This window comes from Megascapheus bottae, chromosome 12 (genome assembly GCF_031878675.1).
Source record: "Megascapheus bottae isolate mThoBot1 chromosome 12, mThoBot2.hap1, whole genome shotgun sequence".
NCBI classification, from domain to species: Eukaryota; Metazoa; Chordata; class Mammalia; order Rodentia; family Geomyidae; genus Megascapheus; species Megascapheus bottae.
The window spans coordinates 57,318,502-57,342,133 of NC_143520.1; the positions used below are offsets into that span (position 1 = coordinate 57,318,502).

The 23,632-nt window shown below is 40.2% G+C and overlaps 1 protein-coding gene across 1 annotated transcript in view; it reads right to left on the minus strand.

The window, feature by feature from the left end:
• Window positions 1-984: 984 nt before the first annotated feature.
• Hephl1 (hephaestin like 1) overlaps window positions 985-23,632 on the minus strand; it is a 72,922-nt gene continuing 50,274 nt past the window's right edge. Inside the window, exons 11-20 of the mRNA XM_090342476.1 lie at window positions 22,775-22,987; window positions 19,619-19,832; window positions 14,860-14,999; window positions 12,440-12,580; window positions 8,203-8,309; window positions 5,750-5,972; window positions 3,125-3,264; window positions 1,807-1,969; window positions 1,282-1,350; window positions 985-1,187 (exon numbers count right to left, since the gene is read on the minus strand). Coding sequence (XP_090198602.1) covers window positions 985-1,187; window positions 1,282-1,350; window positions 1,807-1,969; window positions 3,125-3,264; window positions 5,750-5,972; window positions 8,203-8,309; window positions 12,440-12,580; window positions 14,860-14,999; window positions 19,619-19,832; window positions 22,775-22,987 — 1,613 coding nt within the window. The remainder of the gene's footprint in view (window positions 1,188-1,281; window positions 1,351-1,806; window positions 1,970-3,124; window positions 3,265-5,749; window positions 5,973-8,202; window positions 8,310-12,439; window positions 12,581-14,859; window positions 15,000-19,618; window positions 19,833-22,774; window positions 22,988-23,632) is intronic.

A 23,632-nucleotide genomic window follows, 5' to 3' on the forward strand; every position in this document is an offset into this window, starting at 1 on the left:
TAAAAAATAAAAATAAAAAAATAACATGAAATAAATTGTAAACATTCAAGTAATTCTACAGGTTTGAATAAAAACAGCAGCAATTTAATTTTTTAAATGTATTACTCTGTCTTGTATAACTATGCACAGGCTATTTAGAGTAAGAAGAATAGGCCAGAACAAGTAAATAAAACCTCCAAAAATTCATTTGGTTAGATCTATCAACAGATAGATGCTGAGTTAGACCTCTTAGTGAACTACTCAGACACTTATTTTCTCTAGAAAAAATGAGGAACATTTTTAGGTAACAGTATTGACAATCAGTGCTATTAGGTAGATAAATGTCTGAGACACAATAAATTGCCCATCTGGAAACAACTAGCTAGAAAAGTTTAATCTAAAGGTTATTTCAAAACAAAAGAAAGCAAAAAACCCTGACACCAGTGACCCATGCCTGTAATCCTAGCTACTTAGAAGACCAAGATCTGAGGATAGAAGTTAGAAGTCAGCCTGAAGTGACACATCCATGAGATTCTTATTTCCAGTTAACCGGCAGGCTGAAAGTGGAGATGTGGCTCAAGTAGTAGAGTACCAGTCTCGAGTGAAAAAGCCAAAAAAGAGCAACAGGCCCCAGGTTTAAGCCTCGGTATTGGCATGAAAAGAAAATAAAAAGTAAAAGTTATAAAACATGGAGTATGAAAACATTTTTCCGAGCATCTCCATTTTAGTGAATTCATTGGGAAAATAGAGTAAATATAGGCATTTCTCAGTCCTGTGCATTCTCCTTTTCCTGTATACTTTATACTTGAGGATTATTCACAGCCCATTTGAAAATAAATAAATAAAAGCACATTGGTTGCAATGATGTTCCAGAGGATCTGAGCCCTGACCCAGCACACAATGGCAACCTTCCTTAGTGAATGATGGCCTTGGTCTGGTTTCCTTATGATTGCATCAAACCAGGTGAGGAACTGCACTCCTTCTTGCTGAGGAAGACCAGATAGGTCACAGGGCATCTGTGGGCAGTGCACAGGACTGGACTTCGCGATAAGCCATCTGTCTCCTCGCAGAACGGAGTCTGAGGAAGAGAATTACGGTGGCCACCAGGAAAAGGAGTCCCAGAATGAAAAGGATGACCAAAGCTGCCTTGGCTCCTCTTGGACCCAGATTCTTGCCAAAGAAATAGAGCTCCTCCTTGCCAGGTTGTCCTGTGAAAAAGGAAAGTGAAGCCTCAGATACCTGTCTCTCTGGGGAAGGAAACACTGAGGTGTTTGCACACAGGCTGCAGGAGAGAATATTTACCATTGGAGGGCACGGTGGTGGGGTAGGAGGCTCCGCCAGGAGACTTAGTGGAGTATGGAATTCTGTTGTCTGGGCAAAAAGAAAAATAAGGAGGAAAAAGAAAAGACAAGTTCATTGGTTTATAAACAAGAGAAGCTAGTTCCTTTATGGTATAAGACATGTCTTTTTGACAACAATAATTTTGCCTTATAGGCGCCTGCCATTTTTCTTGGATTCTCACTGATTTACTTCATTCCAGTACATGCATTCCTACCCGCTCCATGTTTCAACTCACACACTGAGCTGTGCTCTCCTGAGCTTCATAGAAACCTTGGTTCATATCTCCAAAATGTGAACCCTGCCCTCCTTCTCCTCCTGCCACTGAACCCTTTTCTCTTCATTCCATCAAAGCATTGCAATGACATTTGCATATCTTTCTTTCTTGACTCTGAGCTCCTTGGGGTTTGTTTTTCCTCATACTTCCTGTTTTCCAGGACTACAGGAAAGTGAGTGCTATCACCTGGCATCACTGATAGACAACAGTACCTATGTTCCGGAGTACTGTGTACGTTGTCTCCATGCCAGCATGGATGTGGTCAGACACGTGGCAGTGCAATAGCCAGGTCCCTGGGTGATCCGCAAACAGTTCAATGGTTTGGAATGTTCCAGGAAAGAGGTCATACACATCTTCTCTGTAAGATTTATCTATCTGCAAGCATGGGGGGGAAAATACAGCTTGTGGTTCATCACAGGAAAAAAAAAAGAAAGAAAAGAAAAGAACAACGTAACACATAACATAGAGGAGGAATGAAATAACAAAAAGCAGAAATACATACAAGCAAAGATAGAATAGGAAAAAATAACAGAAACTCAAAACTAGTTGTTCGAACAGATCAATAAAATAAAACAGATCAACCTTCCAGAGTAGATAAAGATTGAAAGGGTAAGGAGGAAAGAAATATGGAGGAAAGTTAATCGATGTGTAGCCAGTCATAATTAATTACAAGTACAATTTGTGTGTTATTGCCCAGTTGTTGATTGGGCAATATCTAAGTAATATTCTACTGAATATTTCAAAAAACTAGTAGAAGAAAGAAATTTTAAAGTTTTGTGGGTTTTTTTAACCATTAAGAAATGATAAGGAGGCTGAGGTGACGATTGCGGTTTGGAGCTAGCCCAGGCAGGAAAGTCTGGAGACTCTTATCTCCAACTAATCACCAGAAAGCCAGAAGTGGTGCAATGGCTCAAAGTGCTAGCCTCAAACAGAAAGGGTTAGGGACAGTACTCAGGCCTTAAGCTCAAGGCTGGCACTCTACCACTTGAGCCACAGTTCCACTTTTAGCCTTTTTGTTAATTTATTGGAGATAAGAATCTCGTGGACTTTGCTACCCAGGCTGGCTTTGATTTGTGATCCTTAGACCTGAGCCTCCTGAGTAGTCAAGATTACAGGCATGAGCCACCAGCAGCTGGCTTCCTTCTTTAAAAGTTCAATATACACTTATCAAATGGCATAGCAATTCTACTCCTACAAAGTTTCTGAAGGGACGTCAGAGCTGGGAGGGGCCTGTCAATCAGCATCTCAGGTGATTCTTCTACATGACCAGCACCACCTTTAAAGTACAACGTAAGGCCAGGTCACAGGCAGTCCAGTCCAACTCTCTAGGGCAAAAGTCAAGAGAAAGTTAGGGCCCAAGCTAGAGCTCAACTTTTCTTCCTTCCTGGATAGAGAAATTCTGTTAATGAATCACAAAGAAAAGACAGGAAAAAGAAAGGGAAAGGGGGAAAAAGAGAGGATCAGGGCATAAAACTAATGAGAAGACTCTCATCCAAGGTTCCAAGAAGGTATATTTTTCCTTATGCTTACCTTGAAAAGAAAACTCTCAGCATGGTAATGGATGGTGTGTATGTCTACTTCACTTCCTATTCCTAACAAATACCAGTTTGTCATTGTATCTTCATTCATTATGAGACCATGGAGATTTCCAAAAATCTTTCCATTAATGGCTAAGAAGACAAAAGCAAAATAGCTCTGGTCAGTGAGAAGACATACTAAATCCGATTTTCAAATAGGTCAAGGTGTGTATGTGTGTGTGTGTGTGTGTGTGTGTATACATATGTGCCAGTACTGGGGTGAGGACTAATTATTCATGGCTGGTGTTCTACCACTTGAGCCACAGCTTTACTTCGGGCTTTTTTTTTTTTCCAGTCCTGAGGCTTGAACACTGGGCACTGGGGCCTGGGCACTGTCCTTGAGCATTCTTGAGGCTAGCGCTCTTGCACTTGAGCCACAGCACAATTTCTAGCCTTTTCTGTTTATTGTGGTACTGGAGAATCAAGCTTAGGGTTTCGTGCATGCTAGGCAAGCACTCTACCACTCGGCCATGCTCCTAATCCCCACTTCTGGCTTTTGAGGGATTAATTGGAGATAAAAGTCTCCAGTACTTTTCTGCCTGAACTGACTTCAGCCTGCAATACTCACAACTTGGCCTATTGAGTAGTTAAGTATGAACCATCAACACCTGGGCAGTTCAAGGTCTTTAAATCACTGGTATTTTTCTCTACCTGATAAACAATTAATAATCTCACTCCCACTCACCATGCTAAATTCAAAATGTAGATTACCAAGAAGTCTTTGTACAGCAAGAGCTAGGAAAGAGAAGTCACAGAAGGCTTATTTTCCCCAAGCTAAATGTTAGTTGGTAGTGTTGTACACTATTTGTTATCTTGCATGACCTATGTGGGAAGTAGATTACAGATTGACTAATAAGTGAGAAGCCACTTTATACTATTCTGTAGATGGTAGAATTCTTTGTAGACTAAATCACCAAGAATCCAATGTATATAAATCAACACTGAGCCGGGCATGGTAGCTCATGCTTGTAATCCTAACTACCTGGAGGCTGAGATCTGAGGATCAACATTCAAAGCCAGCCTGGGCACAAAAGAACCTGAGACTCTTATCTCCAATTAACCTAGAAAACGGGAAGTGGGGCTTGGCTCAATGATAGGGCCGTAGCCTTGAGCTGAAGAGCTCAGGGACAGCATCTGAGCCGAGTTCAAGCCACATGACCCACAAAAAAATAAAATAAAATCAACACCAAATGAATGATAAGCCATTTCCATAATGTTTCACTTTAAAAACTCCAAAAGTAGGATCTTCACACCAGCTGTACCCAGAACTTAACAATTACCAAAGAAAGATGGATTTATGTGATAGTGACTCATCCCTTCTACTGCCTCTTCATTCTGTGCATCAAGGTACACCCAAGTAGAGGACAACCATTACAAAAGAGAGAAGATACTTAGAAATTTTAAAGAGGGGATAGCAAAACCAGACAGGGACGAATAATTGCAATATTATCATTTATATTACCAACTAACTCTGTGATCATAGATAAGGCTCATCTTCAAAACTAGGTCTTAAGGAACTGGTGGCTCACGCCTATAATCTTAGCTACTCAGGAGGCTGAGATCTGAAGATTGAGGCTGGCAAAGCCAGCCTGGGCAGGAAAACAAATCTGTAAGAGTCTTAACTCCAAATAACCATTCAAAATCCAGAAGTGATACTGTGGCTCAAGTATCAGAACACTAACCTTAAGCAAAAAAACTCAGGGAGAACACCCTGAGTTCAAGTCCCAGGACCAGCACACACACACACACACACACACACACACACACACACACACACACACACACACAAATAGGTCTTAGAGATTATGGATAAGTCAATTTGAACAAATTATTCCTCCCTGAACAAATTACCCAAAATTAAATAAGAGATAATTTTTAAAATTTAGTTGGTAGCCTTTCATATTCACCAGAACTAAACTTAATATTTAAATTTTATGAAGCATTAGTTATTTGATTCATACAAAATATATCAATAGCTAGGCACCAGTGGATCATGCCTTTAGCCTGTAATCCTAGCTACTCAGGAGACTGAGGTCTGAAGATCCTGGTTCAAAGCCAACCTGGACAACAAAGTCTGTGAGACTCTATCTCCTACTAACCAGCAAAAAGACAGAAGTGGAACTATAGCTTAAATGATAGCACTCCTTCCTTGAATAACAAAAAAAGGACAATACCCAATCCCTAAAATAAGTCCTAGCACACACATACATGCACACTCACATACACACACGTATACACAAATTAGATGATATAGATATGTAGATATGTAATATGGAGATGTAGATATATAAGTACTGCAATAAATAATCATTTAAAAATTACTTCTTCATTGCTTAAAGATTTCTGCTGAGGTCTATCAGCAACAGGTGGCCCTAAAAACAGCAGGTCCAAAGCCTCAGTGACTTTGCTGCCAGACAACCAATGGGTAGGCTGGTTCACTCCAATAAGAAACCATAGAGAACTTTCTTGAGTTCAGGGTCCCTGAAAAGCAGAAAAGCTCAGAGAGAGTGACTAATGGTTGCCTACAGTGGCAGGAATTCCTATGGACCTAGCTCAACAATAAGAATTACTGATATACCATGCATTTTGTTGCTTTCTTCAAAATCATCAGTATGCTTAAAATCTCGTGGATCTTTATTGAGATACTTCTTAATATTGTCATCCAGATACCAGGATTCATTCTCATTAAATACCAAGAACAAGAGGGCAAATTCATAGTCAACATCACTTCTTCTTCCCTTTTCATTCAATATGCCTTCTCGGCATGTAATCAGAGGACCCATCAAACCACTATATGTATCCTGGAATTAAAAAAGAAAAAGTTGAAGTAGGGAGTGATAGAGGTAACATTGATCAAGATAATATTGTTCTCACAAACCGATATGGTAAATTGAATCAACTTTGTTTTTATTTATTTATTTATTTATTTATTTTTCTATGTATGTGGTGCCAAGGAATCCAACTCGGGTCTTCATGCATGCTAGGCAAGCACTTTAACCACTAGGCCAAACTCCCGACCCCTTGAATCAACTTTGTATAGCTACTTAAAGGTAATTTTGAAAATTAAAAGAAATGAGTTATTAAATATTTAATTATATTCCATTCCCTGTCACCATTCTAGTATTAGAATCTAGAAACTGGTTTCTCTTTAGTCTCTGGCCCAGCCCATCAGTTCCTCCTATTTGTCACCCTAAGATTAAACTCCCCACTCCCAGAGCTACAAGTCTTCACTGACTGCATGGCCTACAGAGAAAGTTCAAAACCTTGACAGGTCTTAAAGCCCTTCCATATGATCCCCAGTGAACTTTCCTTTTTTTGGCCCTTTCATGATAGCCAAATAGGACTTTCAATACTTCCCAGACACCCCTTCTACTTTTCTATTTTCAGTCTTATCCATCTTTTCCCCCTTCTTAGACTCTGTCCAAAGCCTCCTATAGAACCTTCAACACTACACTGTGGGGCACGTCGCATCAAGGGTAAAAGGCCTACCTCATGCCCCAGTGCTCATTTCCTGGTTTTGGAGATCCAACCTGCCTGTCTCTTGGTTGGGAGGTTTGGCTATGGTTTGTGATGTAAAATAAGGCTACCTCGAACCCATGGATTGGCCCCGCTGCCCTCTCTGACCGCACCTACCGCCCCCTGTCCTGCCTACTTTTATGTTAATAGACAATCCTGCTTCTTACTTTAGCCCCTGGTATCTTCCCATTAAACGAGTCTGCTGTGACATTCTCCCTGGTGCGTCTGCGTCTTCCCTCTGGAGAAGGGAGGGCTGGGTGAAAGCGGCCAGCCGGCCCTATCCTTTCTTAGTCGGGGCGTGTTCTCTTTGCCCTTCCTGCTGGTCAAGAGGCAAAGAGTGCTAAAAACCCCGACACTACACAATTCATCAAAGTCAGAATCATAAGCATGGACATGTATTCTTATCCTCATAGTCATATGTTTCTTCTAGAGAAGAACAGTTGCATCTCTCATAGTTTTTTCATAAATACTTAAGCATTTGTCAGAATGCATGAATGAGTAAATGGATAAGTTTAAGCTTCCCATAATTATAATTTGTAAATTAATTCCTTCAAGTCACTTGTAAGTCTGTCTCCTGTATTCTAATACCATCTAGGACATTAATTCAAGTCAGTTAATACCGAAGAACAAAGTTAAAATGTGTGCCAGTACTGGAGCTTGAACTCAGAACCTGGGGACTGTCCTTGAACTTTTTTGCTCAATGCTAGCACTCTACTGCTTGAACCACAATTCGGTTTCTGGCAGTGTCAGAAGACAAGAGACAAGAGTCTCAGACTTTCCTGCCCAAACTGGCTTTGAACTGCAATCCTCAGATCTCAGTCTCCTGAGTAGCTAAGACTGCATGCCTGAGCCACTGGTGACAGGTAATGGGGAAAATTTACTGTTGTTTTATCAGATATGACTTTAGTTTGAACTTTGGTTTATGACATATAATGAACAATTACAGTTGTTTCACCTGCATGTACCTAACTATGTCAAGGCTGAATCTTGACCTTTTATTTCTTGGCCTATTTATCATTCAAATAGCTTTGCTATTTTAGTTGCTGTGTGATTTCTTTTCCTGATCCTTTGTTATCCCTGGTAATCCTTTAAAATTACTAGATTTTCGACATCCAAAACCATGAACAAATTATACTGTGAAACATCATTTTTCTTATCTGCTCACCTATCTTCTTTTGCTTCAAAATACCTTATAAGTTTCTAAATTTGTTAATTGAATGAGGCTTTGTTCTTAATTCTTTAGTTCAAATCAATGGCTAGAAAACTTAGAAAAAAATTAAAGCACTGTGTTGAAAGTATTTTTTATTCTGTGAGTCATCTGGTCCCTGTTACACCATAGACAATGTTAATAAATTAGCCTGGCTGAATTTAGCCAGTAGGCTCTAGTTTGAGGCCCCAGCTCTAAATTCCATCTCCTTTTCCTACTTTTCCCCTTGCGTACAAGAGGTGCAATGATTTCAACAGTCACCTTACCCATACATTACATTGAACACTGTGGTGCTTTCTCCTCCTTACCTTCACAAAGTTCACTGTTGAATAGTAAACCCATGGAATGCAGTTGGGATCAGAAGGCCCTGGACCTGATCTTTTGGGGACATTCCATCTGTAAGTTTTTATTTCTCCTGAAAGCAAAGAAGGAATGAAAGAATTTGTTAGAGTTACTCCTGTGATTTATCTGAAGAAACACAAGCAAGTCTTCATAGATATTGGTTCATGGTATTCATTCATTAGAAATAGTCTTTAAGCACATATCTTGATTTCTACAATTTCATGAGGAAACAGTAGATCTCTCACCCCAGTCTCTAGTCTTCTCTCTGGTTTCCTTTTTCTATTGTGAACTATTATATGTTTAGGAAGTGACTATCTGTACCTGATTTTCCTCTTCTATATGTTTTTTTAGTTTTAATTTAATTTTGTTGTAAAGGTGATACACAGAAGGGTTACAGTTATGACAGAAAGGTAATGAGTACATTTCTTGTCAAATATTCTTACCCCCTTCCGTGGTTTTCTCTCACTTCCCCGTTCCCTCCTTGACTTTTCCCCACCCTAAGTTGTAGAGTTCATTTTCAACCTAGTATCTCCTGAGTATTGCTGTTGTATCGATTCACCCTGTGTCCTTTGTTTCATTTTGTTATTCCCCTTCCTCTCCCCAAATCAGATGAATGTATATATAAGACACAGGATACCAGAATCAAATGCAGTGACTACAGATGATAAACTGAAGGAGAAAACACAAAAGAAAAAAAGAAATAACTTCATTAAAGTACATTAAAAACAACAACAACAAAAGAATGCTTTTTTCAAATCTTAGAGTTCATTTCAATTAGCAGCATTTTAGATGGTTATCTGAACCTAGCTATTGAGTCTGCTAGGACTATGTTAGACTAAATGTTTTTATCTCTTTCCCAAGAGCGGCTATGTAGTCTCAGGATAGATAGATGGTCATCAAGAGGCTCAGTCTTGGCCTCTTGAGGAATCATCAGGAAGTCTTGTAAACCAGCTCTGCCCAAGCCAACTGATATGAGACCAACTGATATGAGAAATATATCGCTTCTCTGATTCTGCTACCCATGTATTAAAAGCTTGGGGATATAGTATATAAGAAGTTAAAATTCAGTTTGAATTACAGGGAATCAGAGAACCCTAGACCAAAGTTTCAGCCCTATGTGGACTTCTGAATGAACATTTGACAAGGTGCTTAATTTCATTGACCTGCAGTTTCCTTGCCTGTAAATTTAGTTAGCTGTCTTAACTATTTGATTGTTGTAAGGACTAAATAATATAATAAATAAATATATGGGATGGTCCTTTGACTGAAGACAGTAAATACATAAGTGCATCAGTTCTGGCTGGCAGTAAATAAATAAATGCATCCACTCTGGCAGGGCCTTGACAGAGGAGGCCCTAATAAATCTAGATTAACTAGCAAAACAATCATACTGCCAAAGTTCCAAAGAGAAGCTACAATTAAATCAATATCCCTTTTGAAGCTATTGAAACTTTGCTACCTTCTGCTGAGCTCACCTGTGAACCTTAAGTACAGGGCAAAATAAAGTTGGTTGATTTAAAACAGACTAACAAATTCTAACTCATTTACCAAACTTGACTTAATTCATTCTTTCCTTAATTTCTCCTAGTCAATTCATTAGCCATTGCAGATTTTTTTTTGAAACTTTTTACACACTGTCCCATATATCTTTAAAAAAGTGCTTCATCCCTTAGAATGTTATCATGGGTCATCTGCGTTGTTTTGAAATTATTCAGTCTTATCTTTTTCTTTCTTTTTCTTTTCTTCTTTTTCTTTTTTTTGGCCAGTCCTGGGGCTTGAACTCAGGGCCTGAGCACTCTCCTTGGGCTTTCCTCAAGGTTAGCTCTCTACCACATGAGCCACAGCACCACTTCTGGCTTTTCTATGTATGTGGTACCAAGGAATTGAGCTCCAGTCTCTATGCACTCTAACACTAGGCCACACTCCTAGCCCCCAGTCTTATCTTTTATTCCCTCTGTCTTATTTTAAGCACCTTAAAGTAAATATGTGGTTAAGAAATCAGATCCTGTAGCCAAACAAACTGAAGCAGCATCTTTGCTAATATAGGGCCCGACCAAGTTCTTTTCGCTTCTAGGTTTCAAGTATTTATCAAATGAACATAACATTGCATATTTCATCAATTGTAAGATGCAAAACCTTCATATCATTATTTAACATCTCATGCATCATGAAATCTGTAACACATTAAGTTTTAACTGACAGCATATTTTTCTTTTTTAGTAACAAATAGCATGAGGATAGATTCTAAAATCAATGACATTGGAATCAATAAAATATGTTAGTATCTTCCTCACCAGATTGTTGTAAAGATAAATGAGAGTTTTTATGTCTTCTTTATTTTATTTTAAATGTAAAGTATAGAATTTGTTACCATTCAGTATGTGTTGACCATTGTTATTTCTTCTGACTCTTTGAAGTCTCTAATAGAACCCTAGAAATTTCTTAAAGACTAAGTCATTGGAGGAATGATTTTTCTCATACCAGGGTGACAGGGGAATGATGAAACAGAGTTCTCTGCTCAAAGATTTTTTTTAAAAAAAGGAAAGAAATTACATTCCCCATTAGAATGGAGAAGATAGGAGGTCCTTGTCTGATACATGGCTAGTGAAGATCCCATTCTGTGGTCTTTCTATTTATCTTGCTAGCTATGTCCTTTGTCAAGAAACTCGTCAGTGTGATGCAATTCCATTTATTCATTCTTTATTTGTTGTGATTGTGGATCTTTACTTAGGAAGTTTCAACTTGTGCCTTAGGAGCCCTAATGTTTAGCCTGTCTCTTCCAGTAATATTTTCACAGTATCTGGCCTTCTATTGAGGTCCTTGATCCATTTAGAATTTATTTTGGTGCAGGGTGAATATATCTAACTTCAGCTTTCTGCATGTGTATACCCTATTCTGCCAGCACCGTTGGTTGAAGAGGCTGTCTTTTTTCCATCCTGTGTTTTTGACTCTCTGGTCAAATATTAGATGGCTATAGGCCTGTAGATTTATTTCTGGGTCTTCTATTCTGTTCCATTCGTTCTCAGGCCAGTATTCCTGTTCCTATTCCTGTGCCAGTATCAAGTTGTTGAGATGTCTTAGAAGAAGAAGAAGTAAGAATGGCCAATAGATGCATGAAGAAATGTTCAATAACATCTCTGGCAACAGAAACAAATGCACATCCAAACAACATTGAGATTCCACCTCACCCCAGTCAGAGTGGCCATTTTCAAGAAAACTAGTAAGACCAGATGCTGCTACTATGCTGTTGGTGGCAATATAATCTCGTTCAACCACTCTGGAAAGCAGTATGGAGGTTCCTCAAAAGACTGAACGTAGAGCTCCTGTTTGACTCAGCAATCCCACTCCTGGGCATTTACCCAAATGACCAAAACAAGGCCACACTAAAGCCATTAGCACAACCATGTTCACTGCAGCATTTTACCATAGCTAAGTTATGGAACCAACCCAGATGTTCCTTGGTGGGTGAATGGAACAAGAAAATGTGGTATATAAACACAGTGGAATTATATGCTTCCATCAAAAAGAGTGATCTTTTACCATTTGCAAGGAAAAGGGATGACTTGGAAAAAAATATATTAATAAAGTAAACCAGACCCAAAGAAACATAGGTTTCATGGTTTCCCTCACTTGTTGTCACTAGAAAGTGCCTATAAATCTATGAGTAAACACACTGGATGGTAAAAGACAAAAATATATACTTGGATGATACATCATCCAGGAGTCTATACATTCACGCAGTGAGACCAAAAGAGAATATTCTCGGGCAAGGATCACAGAGGTCAACAGCTGTGGGAATGTGATCATATAAGATCATGTTTATCAAAATGAACTCCAAGAAGTGAAAACTTGAGGTTTTATGTTGTTTGCTTCTTGGTGCTTTTTTTTTCTCCTTTGTCACTGTTTTTGATTTCTGTACCTTTTGTTTTGTATGTAAGTTTATCTGTTGGGAAAGGCTAAGAGGGAGGACAGAAATGGAGAGGCAAAGGGTGAACAGATGTAACCATGATACTCATTGGACACTTGTCAGGAGGGGGATAAGGAGGGGAAAACTGAGAGAAACAAGGGAAGAGGTGACATCATTGAAAAGTACTCATTACCTGACTTCTATAACTGTAACCCCTCTGCGCATCACTTTTACAATCACAATAAAAGAAAAGAAAGCAAGCTAGAAGAATGGAGCTGATCTCTGGAATAACTGACCTGGCTGTGTAACAGGCACCTGGAGTTGCTTCCCGCTCTCTGTGTCCTCCACACCTTGTGCAGAGATGGAGTATGGCCGACTGGCTTTGTTCTTAAATATGATCAGGATGGAGTCACCCACTTCAGCATGAATCATTGGTCCTAAAGCAGATCACAGGCCTGTGGGCATTACTGTTGTTCCTTCCAATGGCAGTGTAGTGCTTCCTTCACTTATTGGAAGGCCTTGGATGAGTCATGTAATCTGACACATGTACACTTTGCTCACAGAATTGTGGCAAGGATAAAATAAATCAGTCTTTATAAAGTGCTTATTTCAGAGGCCGGGAGTTTGGCCGAGTGGTGGAGTGCTTGCCTAGCATACACAAAGACCCACGTTTGATTCCTTGGTAGCACATACATAGAAAGACCCGGGAGTGGTGCTGTAGCTCAAGTGGTAGAGCTTTAGCTTGAGAAAGTCCATGGACGGTGCTCAGGCCCTGAGTTCAAGCCCCAAGATTGGCAAAAATAAAGTGCTTATTTCAGTGCTTTGAAATATACTATTGGGTAAATGATTAACTTTTTGCTACTCTTGCTACTTTTTTACTAATCTCTAAGAAAAGCCATGTGAACATGATATCTATATCTATGTCATTTCCTGTGTATAAACCTTTAGGAAGTATGAAATTGCTAGTCGTATGAAATAATTTTATTAAAAGGTTTCAAAATGTAAAATTGTATTAAAAAGGATTACATAGTGATTTATGAGCAGCACGGTGATTTCACTAATGCATGTCAAATGCTTTCTTTATGTTAGATATGCAGATATGTTGAAGAGACATGCTCTAGGGCCTTACTTTTGCCTAAATGAGACATGGCTTCACATTGCATGGACTCCCATTTTAAAAGCACGTCAGCCCTGATCCCTATGGCTTTTTTCTTGGCCATTTGGTGTGTATTCTCCATTCATAGAGACACTCACAGTTGGTGATGTGGCAACATCTATCCATTCTTCACTAATGCAAGCCACCATTTTGGTTGTGCTTTTCTGAGAAACACCATTAAAGGTAGCAACAACTATAAAATTTGTTGAAATGTTATCATCTTCAGAAGAAAACATTTATCATAAACAAGGAAGTTTTCTGAAAAGCATTTTCTTTCATGCCAAAATGTTAAAAGAGCACTGGAGGCATTGCTCAGCAGAGCAACACTACCTAGTAGGCTTGAAGCACTCCGTTCAAGTGCCAGCTCCATCACCACCCAAAACTTTAACGCAGTAAATGTGGACATATGGGTGTGTGAATTCACATAGAATAAAGTATTTATTCACATTCTTATTGCTTCTTAAACTGTGTTCATCTTCTTATACTGACAAGTAAAACCAAATCCTTTCTATGTGATAGTGTAACTGGATACAGGAACAGTGCTGAGTAGAAAAAGCGTGCCTTATGTGGGCTCTCAAGCTATTGTAGAAGCTCAGGTCTGTCCTTGTGTTGCAGAAGATAAGTGCATGGGTCTCACACTCCCCTGGCTGATGGCTGCTCAAATCACTGATGAAGTCACTTACTTCCCTCTCTGAGTAGGACAAATGAGGGAGATTGGGGAGTACACCCAGCCCCTCTGGCAAGACCAACACCTTTCTTTCAGAACTCTATGGACACCTATGGCAAATGGATGACTCATTTGGGGAGACAAACAAGCTTGCGTGTCAAATATTAGTTAATAGACCATGGAGGTGTGGATGAAGGTGGGTGGGGCGTTTAATAATTTTTCAAGCTGAGAGTCATGGAACCTGATTTTAATATTGACAAGTATAATGTAAAGCTATACTGTTTATATAGGCTTCCTCATGCATTCAGAAGTTGAGAAGCAGTACTAGACAGGGCCAAGTCGATTCTGAGTTTATGGGGTCAGGTCCCTTGAAACTGAAACCAGACATTTTAGTCTTGGCACATATCCCACATCAGAGTTTCCTGTTTTGTCATACTTCTTTTATATCATGTGGAAAGTATGGCACTGTGCATGAATTATCCAGAACCTTAGGGAAGTCATGCAAATATTTTGCCACATCCTCTGAGACATCCAATTGTGTCAAATTAAAATGCTCACGTCTCTCATTTTGCTGATTAGAAACAAACAAGGGCCGGGTGGCAGTGTACCCAGCTTCCACAGCAGAATCAGCACCCTTCCTTCAGAGCTCTGCTGACCTGTGGTTCAAGCAGTGTCAGATTCCTGTTGATGTAGATTCCTGACTGTGTGTGCTCTGTTATATTACAAGTATCCTTTGTGTGAGCCAAGTTTACATTATGCTTCCTGATTATGGCAGAGCAAGAAGATATTGCACACAGATGAATGAAGTGTGTGTGTGTGTGTGTGTGTGTGTGTGTGTGTGTGTGTGTGTACTCATGCTTGGGGCTGAGAGTGCATGCTGAAATCTGCCATACCCAGGAGTTCTAAATGCTCCTCTCGAGGTGGTCGGGCTTTGATCTCCACAAATTCTCCATTGGTGTATTCCCTGTAAACCACCTTCTTGTACTGAGAACCAATCCAGTTTTCAGTGTGGTTCATAAATATATCTCCATGTCTGCAAACAGAAGCATCAGAAATTTAAGTTGTCAGAAGGGAGAAAAACTTTCAAGTATTTCTGAGGAATTTGGGGAGAATTCAGAGCAAAGCTCCCGAAACCTGGATATAATCAGGGTCTCCTGGGAGAGCTGGGCCCTTCTCTTGGGGAGTAGGACCAGGAACTGGCTCTCAGGTACTGATAAGGAAAACCCATGGCCCACTCTTAGAAGTGATTGCTCTCAAGAGTGATTGAGCTGGCTGCTGGTGGCTCACGCCTGTAATCCTAGCTAATCAGGTTGCTGAGATCTGAGGATCATGGTTCAAAGCCGGCTTTGACAGGAAAGTCTGTGAGACTCTCATCTCCAATAAATTAATCAGAAAAAGCCAAAAGTGGCACTGTGGCTCAAGTGGTAGAGTACTAGCCTTGAGCACAAAGAAGCTCAAGGACAGCTCCTAGGCCTTGAGTTCAAGCCCCAGGGGAAAAAAAGAAAGAGTAATTGAGAGTGCTAACAAGTGCTAAGCTCGGAAACCTAGGGCTTCTCCAAGTTGGGGTTCTCTGCTTCATATCAGAGAACACACACACACACACACACACACACACACACACACACACATTCACTTTACCATTCTGAATTTCTCCAGTTTCACAGATACCATTTTATACTATATTGGGCCTTCCTACCTTAAGAGTTTACATTTTGCATATTGTACATATCATTCCGTACAAATCACCTGTAGCTACAGTGATTCTGTTATTCACAGCTAAGTTATAGAAAGTGATCACTTTAACTTTGTTAAAACAAGTGTGTGACTGTTTAAAGACATTTTATTTAACATATGATGATGACAACTCAATAATTTTGAACTCGCAGTCAACAATGGTACACCTCATCGTGAGTGAACGTGTCCAGTCTTCAAGGCACATCCTAATCCCGTCATGCTTGCAAACGCGAAGACAAGACAGGGCTCCAACAGAGAAATCACCAAAATAAAACACACACATGTAAAACCTACAACACTACATAGACTTTGAAAAGGATGCTTATTTTTGTGACTGTGACTCATAGTGTCTCTTCTTCCTCCGCTTTTTTACTCAAGGCTAATGCTCTATGACTTGAGCCACAACTACATTAGAGTTAAGAATTCTAAGGACATTTTTTCCCCTTTCTGGCTTCATTAAACCCCATTCCTTAGATTGAAGCCTCTTGAGTAGCTAAGGCTGTAGATAGCTACGACTTTAGCTGGACCACAGATGCTCAGTTAAAAGGACCCTTGGTTTACATTTAGAAAGCCACAGCAAGAAAACAGAAGGATACTTTACTTCACCTTATCAGACAACTTGGGTTTTTTTCCTTTCCTTTTAAATATCTTCAAATACCCACAAAAGAGCTACAAGTTAACAATAAATTGCAGGTTACAAAAATTTGCAGGTTACAAAAATTTGCAGGTTACAAATAAATTTTAGAAAAAGGAAAATCTATCCATTTTAGCTCCAAAATATGGCGAATCTCTCATCTTTCCTCTTTTTTCGTCTCTCCTTCCCCACACTCTTTCATGCTTTGCATAATGCCTCTGGTTTAGACTATATGTTTTAGGAAGGAAAAGACCTTTCTTCTATTTTTGCTTGCCAAGGAGCTTGTGGAGTTGACTGACACAGACCTTGGAGTTAGCTGTTTCCCAGCTTTATTTCTCTACGGATATGGAGGTGTCTTTATGGTATCCTGGTTTGCTATGTTCTGGGTAGAAGCCAAGCAATGGATTAGGAGCAGATTAAAAGCTAATTAAGCCCTTTGTCATCATCTCATCTGCATGGAATTTTGGGTGGAAGTTAGTTGAATTGGTCAAGCACATTGTCAGGTTCAAACTACATATGGTTTGTAAAACTGTACAAATGCCCCGTAATGGTTGCTCAGTAGGTGATGGTTATTATGTAGAAATGGTTATTAGGGTTCAATTAGGCACATTCCAGTCCTCAAGCCCAGCAATATGAACTATAACTCTGTCTATAGCAACTTATTTTTTTTTTTCAAATTTGCTCTCATATAATTAGGTGCCCACGGAGTGTGCCTGTAATCCTAGTTATTCAAGAGGCTTAAATATAAGGATTGTGATTCAAAGCCAGCCTAAGCAGAAAAGTCTGTGCGACATCTATTCCAAATTATCCATTAAAAAGCCAAAACTGGAGCTATGACTCAAAAAGCTAAAGGAGAGAGCAATGGACCTGATTTCAGGACCCAACACACACACACACACACACACACACACACACACACACACACACACACACACACAATTTGTTCTCACAGAATTGTTTCCTGGAATTGTGCAGATGAATCTACTTGTTCTATTTCTGGGGTCCTGACGCCTTCCCAGATGTTCTTAACATCTGGCAGAAGGTCTGTACTGGCGCTGATGAAGACAATGTCTCATAAACATTAAACCAATGCCATAGACATTGAATCAAGAATTGTTCAAATTCCTTATGTGCTCCCACAGCGTTGGGACAAAAGGCAGATGCACAAAAAACTGGGTGTGCAGAGGTATTTGTCCCTGGATTCCTATTTACAGAGAGTTTGTAGATGTGAGCCTTTAGTTCTGTACTGAAATTTTTTCAACAGAATTTGAACTTTGAACTTGTAACCATGTCCTTACCTCTCTTCTCCTGTATTTATTCATGAGTGATAGAGTGGCAGAAAGGATATGATTATGGAATTTACTCCTTATCTCCACCAGCATTCTCTGTTTTCTAGTGTCACTTGGGACAGAGTCCCAGAGCCTAGAACTAGACCTGCCTGATCATTCAGAAGACAGGGGGCTTCACGGAGGCCAGGAGTGTGTAGAGTATTTGCCTAGCATGCACAAACCCCTGGGTTTGATTCATTGGTACCACATACACAGAAAATGCCAGGAGTAGTGTGGCTCAAGTGGTATTGTGTTAGCCTTGAGAAAGCTCAAGGACAGGCCCTGAGTTCAAGTCTCAGGACCAGCAAAAAGGTGGGGGGCTTCAAATAGAGGTGAAAATGAGTCACAAGAAGATATTGAAAGCTGTTTGTTTTACACACTTGTAGGCTAAGATTATATCCATGAGAAAATCTTTGTACAATGATTTATTTGGCAATGGTAGCTGGTGAATAATGTAATTATTTTATAGAAAGCCAAGTTAGTGGTACCTTCCTTTTCTACTGCGTTAGGATCATTTTTTGCTTGTCCTGGCAGTATCAGGTTTCCAGAAGAAGTGTCTAGATTAACAAATTGATTTGAAACCCTTCTGTCCTAAAGGCAATCCTCAAAATAGTTAATTGTGGTGTTTTTCCCTTTTTTTTCTTTCTCTTCCATTTACCCATTGGATGGCACTATTACACTTTCTCTTTTCCAGGAATAGAGAAACCTCACAATGAAGGACAGCATGTAAGAAAAGAAAAGGAAAAAAATGTAACCACGCATAGAGTTGTTTGTGTGTATCCCAGCCTTAGAAGATTTAGTGAGATGAGGAGGGGATGGGCTGGAGTGAACTCTGGCTCAGTTTATGAAATGTGTAGGGGTGTGTTCCTGTCATCCCGTCTACAGGGAGATAAATAAGAGGATAAATAGGAGGAGTTAGTCTGTGCTAACTCAATCTTTAAAATATACAGAGAGAAAATGTTAGACATATGTCTCAAGTACGGAGTACCTCCCGTGCAAGTTGTAGGCCCCCCAAAAAGGCAAAAAAGGAGGTGACATGTACACAGTACCTGATTTAGCTAACTGCAACCCCTCTGTACTTTACCTTTGCAATAAAGAAAAAAAAAAAAGAAACAGGAACTAGAGAACCACAGCGTGATATGCTGCGGAGACAATAAAACATGGGTTTGCTTCCTTCAAAGATTCAATTCCCCGTCTACCCAAGGCTATTAGACAACTTAACTCTTTGCTCCCAAGTCTCCTCATCAGAGCAGCAGGACAGTGGTGAGTCGTGAAGTGGACGGTATTCACTTTGGAGGAGAGGCCTGCAGTCTGCTCCTGACCTTATCCCTAAGTCATAAAGGGCTTGCTCACTGGACTCCAGGACAGGCAGTAGAGCACCAATACTCACACAGGGCTCCAGCATTGCTCATTCTTTGGCATGGAGCACTGGCTTCTGACATTTTCAAAGGAAGGTAGGTGGGTCTCGCAGACTTTGTGGGTACAGATGCTAAGAGAGATCTGATCTTCTCATCCCAGGCCAGGGCTCTCTTCGGAGACAATGGCCTCTTGGCCTCTACTCCCCTTACACATCTGGGCCTGGATCTCCTCTCCCACTACAGCATCACACCCTCCACCAGAGATCCTCACACCTGCCCTGCCTCCTCCGGGCCTCTGTGTCTTCCCAGTTCCAGGGCACTGAGGACTCACTTTCCCTGAGCCTTTTTCCTCAGTGCACTCTCACAGACATATCCATCTATCCATCTGCCCAGCCACCCCTGGGGAACGACACCCAGAGCAGCCTCAGGAGGCCTTCCTGTCCCTCAGCTGGAAGATGGCAAGCAGCCCTGATCAAGCCTCCATCTGTCAAAGCTGTGCAGAGAAAACCCCGGCCACTTTAGTGTTTCCAGCAGTGATAAACGCCGACAGAACATGTGCATTCCCACGGAAGAGCCTTGGTGGCTTGGCCTTTGGTACCTTTCCCTTCCTGCGTCCAAGTGCTGCTTTTCGAACTCCCAGTTTTTGTTAGGGGCATAATCCCATTCTACCTCTTCAGCGGCGATGAAAAAGGTTCTTAGCATCCCGTAGGGCGGCTCAGAAGGATCCCTGTTGCCACAGCTGCTGACCTCGTAAATCTGGCTCATGCCTCTGGCGAAGTGGTGCAAGGTGGAACAGAACACCTTGAATACACCTGGAGGAAGAATCGAGAGCACCTTGAATGCACCTGGAGGGAGAATCGAGAGCACCTTGATTGCACCTGGAGAGAGAATCCAGAGCGCCTGAGTGCACCTGGAGGGAGAATCCAGAGCGCCTTGAGTGCACCTGGAGGGAGAATCCAGAGCGCCTTGAGTGCACCTGGAGGGAGAATCCAGAGCGCCTTGAGTGCACCTGGAGGGAGAATCCAGAGCGCCTTGAGTGCACCTGGAGGGAGAATCCAGAGCGCCCCAAATGCACCTGCAGGGAGAATCCAGAGCACCCCGAATGCACCTGCAGGGAGAATCCAGAGCACCCCGAATGCACCTGGAGGGAGAATCCAGAGCGCCTTGAGTGCACCTGGAGGGAGAATCCAGAGCACCCGGAATGCACCTGCAGGGAGAATCGAGCGCACCCTGAATGTACCTGGAGGAAGAATCTAGAGCACCTTGAATACACTGGAGGAAGAATCACAGGACACTTTCATTCCCTTTGGCTTTCACCAAACCTGCACAGTTGATCCCCTGATCAATCACCAGTTGGGTTGACTTTTTTTTTTCTTCTTTTTTTATTGTAATTAGTAAAAGGGTTACATGATATTTGCCAGATAGAAGGTGCATTAATTCACATACATTGATACCCTTTCACATGTCTTGGTACCCGTTTCCCTCCCCCCCCCCACACCCCCCACCCATCTTGGTTTTCCCCCTTCCCTATCAAATTTCAAATATCCAAATACAAATAAATTCAATATATCAGATAACAAAGTGAGATACTATACCAATATGAGATAACCAAGGGACAGCAAAGGAGATGAGAGACAACATAGTACATTAAGGACAACAATCATTCATTATATGGCTTTTGTTTCACTATCCTGGAGGTCCTTTCAATTAGCTTCACATTATTTGGCCTTATGTATCAAGATTTTGCTCTATTGCAAATCTCTGCTAGTAGAGCCCAAGGTTTCTACTGATTATGACGAATGAGGGAAACCATTGAGCCTAAGTTCCCTTGAGTCTGGCTTACTTCACTTAATATGATTTTTTCTAAGTCTTTCCATTTCCTAAGAGGGGTTGACTTTTAAAATACCAGGTTTATCATATTTTAAAATTGGTCCCCAGTGGAAAGAGATGACTTGGAATAGATTTACTTCAGGAGAATAAAAAATAATCTTATATTTATCTGGGGGAAAAAAAGCCCTAAAGGTTGCTATTAAGAAATGACTTTTCGGGGGGAGGGAAATGGGTACCAAGACATGTGAAAGGGTATCAATGTATGTGAATTAATGCACCTTCTATCTGTCAAATATCATGTAACCCTTTTACTAATTACAATAAAAAAATAAATAAAGATAAGTACTAAAAAAAAAAAGAAATGACTTTTCTGGGTCATTCTTGTTATAGTGCACACCTACTAAAACCGGCCACCTCTGTAATATCATTAATAGATATGACTATTTCAGCCTAGCCTAGTTTCAAAAGAACTAATTGCTGTAATTAGTCTAGACAAAGTTCTGCAGTCGTGGAAAGAGTGTTCCCCAAAGGATTTCATAAGTGATTATGGAAAATAAAAGTGTGAGGTCTTATTTTTTAATTATTAAAAGCATGAATTACTTCAGTAAGGTCTTAAGGAGAGTCTTGTTCTAATGCTTGTTCTGCTTTGAACCAAATAAAAAGCAACAAGGAAAAAAGTTTGATTCCTCTGCATAATTCTAGTAAATCACGCCTCCCTAAACTTAGATGTGATTTATTAGAATTATGCAGAGAAAACATTAACTGTATTTTAATGGAATTTTCTAGATAAACTGACATTAGATATATTTTAACTAAACTCAGTATAAAATTATATGCAACAAAATAAGAAATTATTGGATCAATAACTCTTCCCTTTCTCTAATAGACTTAGACTTGCATAATTTGGCATGTCTGTCACTAACTATCTGCACTCCCCCAAAAGAGCTTTAATCCTTTTCTACACATGAAACTGTTGCCTAATTATTTTCAAATTCCCTCCATAAAGAGAGAAAAAAACCAGATAATTCAGTAGATATTCAAGTGCCCCTTGGAGCATAATAAATATAAGTTGATTCTTTTTAAAAACTTGGGGCAGGTCTTATGAAACTACAAAGAAGACCCCTCTGAGAACACATTTGGAAAGATTTTCTTCTGTGTTTGCTTTTCTCTGGCAGCTCATGATATATATTGTCCATTATGGCTTCTTAGTCAAGAATTATTTTCTCAAAGATAAAGAAGAAATATGCCAGTTTTAACCACTGTCCGTTCTATCTATTTTGGGGTACTGAGGCTTGAACTCAGGGGCTGGGTGCTGGTTCCTTAGTTTTCTCACACAAGTTTAGCACTCTGCTAATTGAGCCACAGCTCCATTTTTAGTATTTTTAGTGGTTAATTGTGATGAGTCACATAGACTTCCCTGCCTGAGCTGCTTTTGAACCATAGCACTCAGATTTCAACCATTTAAGTAGGATTGTAGGCAAAAGCCACTGGAAACCAGGTCCGCACACTTTTTGAGCCCTCTTCTCAGCTTCTAAGGGACAAGAATAATTAAAATGACCAAGCTCTTAAGTGTTTATATATCTATATTTACCACCAAACATAAACCAGAAAACTTTGCTATGAAGTTCCTTAGAAGCTTATGAGATACACAAGTAATGGTTCAGCATTAGAATAAGTAGCCTGTCATGGATTCAAGAGTATTCACCTAGGATTTGTATGACTTCTGCCTCTGCTTTGTGGATTGTTATCTCCTCTGCCCTTTGTACTGAGTGGACAAACATAGCTAGGAGTCTTCTAATTTGAATTAAAACTATATCTGCTTCTATAACTCCTGAAGTGCCAAAAAGCCTATCAATGGCTTCTAAGCAAAGGCTCCTTGAGGATGAGCTGGAATCTGGTCTCTAGATAGACATGCCATTTTTACCTGCATTGTCTGGTTGCATGAATGCTGTTGTGGACATGTGAGGAAACAGAGCCAGGGAATCACGATGAGTCCCACGGAGGTGGAGGGTGTTTCCTTGGAAATAAATTCCATGCATGTCGGTGTCAGTGCCCATTCCAATCAAATGCCAGGAAACTCGATCCTTTCTGCACATCGTGAGGCCTGGCTGGTTGCCATACATATAACCATTAATAGCTAAATAGGAGAAAGAAGAAAGTCAGAACCTTCTGGGTATGTAGACACCATCTTAGAGAGAAATCATCAACATGATGGGGTGTAGAAGAAGAGGTTTCAGATGCATTTGTAATGTGCAGAATATCCTTGTTATTAGAAAATAAAATCTGCTTAAAGAACTGTTCCTAAAAATCCAAATGGAAAACCTAGAGGGTGGATTTGTTTAAACTGGCAAAATAACAATAATAGAAATACACTACAGTTAGAAGAAAATTTAATGATACATGTGCAAGGATGTTATAAGTTGTGTTATAAGCTGACTTGTTGAATTGAGACCCCCTTTACAACTGCTTAGTTTTTTTTTTTTTGTTATTGTTGGTGGTGGTGGTCATGGGATTTGACCTCTGGGCCTGGACACTGTTCCTGAGCTCTTTAGCTAAAGGTTAGCACTACTTCTAGTTTTCTGGTGGTTAATTGGAGATAAGAGTCTCAAGGACTTTCGTGCCTGGCTGGCTTTGAACCATGATCCTCAGATCTCAGCCTCCTAAGTAGCTAGGATTATAGAAATGAGCCACGAGAGCCCGGCCAAGTGCTTACTTTCTAAAAAAGAATAAATAAGAAATAAAGTCAGGTTGTTTGTGCCTAAGTTTTCTCTACAAATTGTTT